The sequence below is a fragment of the Sinocyclocheilus anshuiensis genome, unplaced genomic scaffold, assembly GCF_001515605.1.
Source record: "Sinocyclocheilus anshuiensis isolate Anshui unplaced genomic scaffold, SAMN03320099.WGS_v1.1 scaffold278, whole genome shotgun sequence".
Classification (NCBI taxonomy): Eukaryota; Metazoa; Chordata; class Actinopteri; order Cypriniformes; family Cyprinidae; genus Sinocyclocheilus; species Sinocyclocheilus anshuiensis.
In genome coordinates, this window is record NW_015546072.1 from 2,686,463 (window position 1) to 2,688,869 (window position 2,407).

A 2,407-nucleotide genomic window follows, 5' to 3' on the forward strand; every position below is an offset into this window, starting at 1 on the left:
GGCTCAATAACTGTTGCACAGATATAATACACTACGCATCAATTTCTCTTCCCTTTGTGCTTTGCAGTTTTTAACACGAAGTGCTTCGTGCTCATAGACTGTCAACCTGATTTGCGAGTAAATCACTCGCAATATACGACTAATTCTTCACTCCGGGCGACTAAATGATGTCTAATATTAGCCAATGGCTAATCAATTCTCAGATTTTACTCGCCAGTGTGTGAGTTGGAGGCTGAGTATGTTTAGCACAGATATATTTTCACTCACGGAGGCAAAAAAGGCGGATCGGAGCATCCCTAGAACTAACCCTTTAAGGCCTTAAATTGTGGCATTGAAATCTATAACAAAGGAATGTCAAAAGGAAGGTCTTACTTCTCCTGCTGTCCCAGTCATCTGAATAAACTCCGTCGTAATGATCTCCACCATTTCTCGCACCTAAACAAATAAATAGTTTAAAACAATGCAGTGTACGGTAGTAATATTTACAACATAACTACAGTACCTGTCTAGGGTCTGCACTTGCATGGATACAGAGCAGACCACTATCTTCATAGCTGTGGTGGTACGAAGTAGCATTGTACATCCAGTGATGCCTGTACAAACAACAACAAATTGCTTAAAACGGTTCACCACATAAATAACAGTAGAGTTTATAGAGTATGAGTAGACAACGCCACACCTGTTGAGCACATTAAGGTAGAGACGGGTAAACATGCCTTTTCCGGGCCCTCCGGCAGAGAAGGACCCTCCGCCTCCCATCATCATATTGAGGACCGCAAAGGGGATGAAGTCATCCTCCTATAAGTGAAAAAAAAAAAAACTCATATCAGCACACAAACATTTCTGGCAAGCATGAAATTTAATTGATATGAATTTAATATGTGCAACAAACCAAAAAGGAACAGCTCTCCAGTCCAATCATGATGTGTGTTAGTTCAGGAATGGGTGTTGGACCCAAACTCACATCTGACATGTCCTTCTCCATCTGACATGAGACAATCAGCTTAGCTCAAGTAATTCGAGAATCTTAAAAATAGAAAATGATGTCTGCCGTACGTATGAATTCACTCACCTTAATGCCACCCGTGTATTGTACTACAGACTGGTCGATGTTGGCAGGTGTGCTCGCACCCCATACTGGTTTAACATTTAGGAGATACTTTCTGGCACACTGCACAAGCTGCTCATGTTCAATCCCAACCCCGGCCAGCACCATGCGCTCCGGACAGTAATAGCTCTGTAGGTACTTATGAAGCAGCTTCCTGTCAATTTTCTCAACATTTTGGGGAGGGCAGAAGCGAGGCAGGCCCACGGTGTTGCCCCTGTACGCAGCCTAAATATTGAAGAGGAAATCAAATAAGACTTAGAGACTCATTTCAAATGACCTACAGCAAAGCATTAAGCCGTACTCACAGCATGAATCATTTCTGTTAGTAAAGGCTCCGGGTCAGGTCTCATTTTCAGATCCTCCAACTCAAACTGAACAGCCATTCTGGTCATCTCAATCTCCTCATCTGAAGAAATAACATCAGTTACATACAATACAGGTCAAAAATCTGGAATAAAACACTTTTCAAAAAGTTTTTTGAAGTCTCATATGCTCACCAAGGTTGCATGTGTTTGATTAAAAATACAGTACAAACAGAAATATTATTAATTCAAACTGTTTTCTATTTTAATATGTATTTAAAATACAATTTATTCCTGAGATGGGGAAAGCATCATTACTCCAGTCTTCAGTGTCCCATGATCCTTCAGAAATCATTCTAATATGCTGATTTGGGGCTCAAGAAAAAATGTTTGTTGAAAATAATTGTGCTGCTTAATATTCTTTGAGAAAACATTTTATCAGCATTCTTCGATGCATAGAAAGTTCAAAAGAAGAAAGTTTCAAATAGAAATCTTGTGTAACATTGTAAATGTCTTTACTATCACTTTTCATCATTTTAACGTGTCGTAGCTGAAAAAAAGTATTCATTTATTACTCACTTGCCCCAAACTTTTGAATATTAGGGTATAACTTTAACCATTTCAAAGATTCAGTAACATTAAAGGGGTCATATGATGCGATTTCAAGTTTTCCTTTCTCTTTGGAGTGTTACAAGCTGTTTGTGCATAGATAAGATCCCTGAAGTTGCAAAGACTAAAGTCTTCTTGAACCTGCAGAGTAGCCTACAACGCATCTGTGCACAAAGGCTGTTTCAATAAAGTGGGGTAGTTCCAACTTTGCAAGGACAGTCTGGCGCTTCTGACTCACTTTCTCCGATCACAAACGCAGACATGGTTTTATGGTTTACGCGGCGCGATACGCAACGCAACGTGTAAAAAGACAGTATAAGTCATTATAATCAGTAATTATGTCCCCACTGGATGCAACAAATGCCTCGTTTGTAATGGGTTTTATTGG

The 2,407-nt window shown here is 39.7% G+C and overlaps 1 protein-coding gene across 2 annotated transcripts in view; it reads right to left on the minus strand.

Annotated features, from left to right (window-relative positions):
- Nucleotides 1-2,407, minus strand: part of LOC107699775 (mitochondrial-processing peptidase subunit alpha-like) — a 12,300-nt gene that overhangs the window by 8,283 nt on the left and 1,610 nt on the right. For both annotated transcript variants that reach the window (XM_016501162.1, XM_016501160.1), the window contains exons 6-11: nt 1,414-1,514; nt 1,073-1,333; nt 893-985; nt 680-798; nt 503-593; nt 373-435 (exon numbers count right to left, since the gene is read on the minus strand). In XM_016501162.1, coding sequence (XP_016356648.1) covers nt 373-435; nt 503-593; nt 680-798; nt 893-985; nt 1,073-1,333; nt 1,414-1,514 — 728 coding nt within the window. The remainder of the gene's footprint in view (nt 1-372; nt 436-502; nt 594-679; nt 799-892; nt 986-1,072; nt 1,334-1,413; nt 1,515-2,407) is intronic.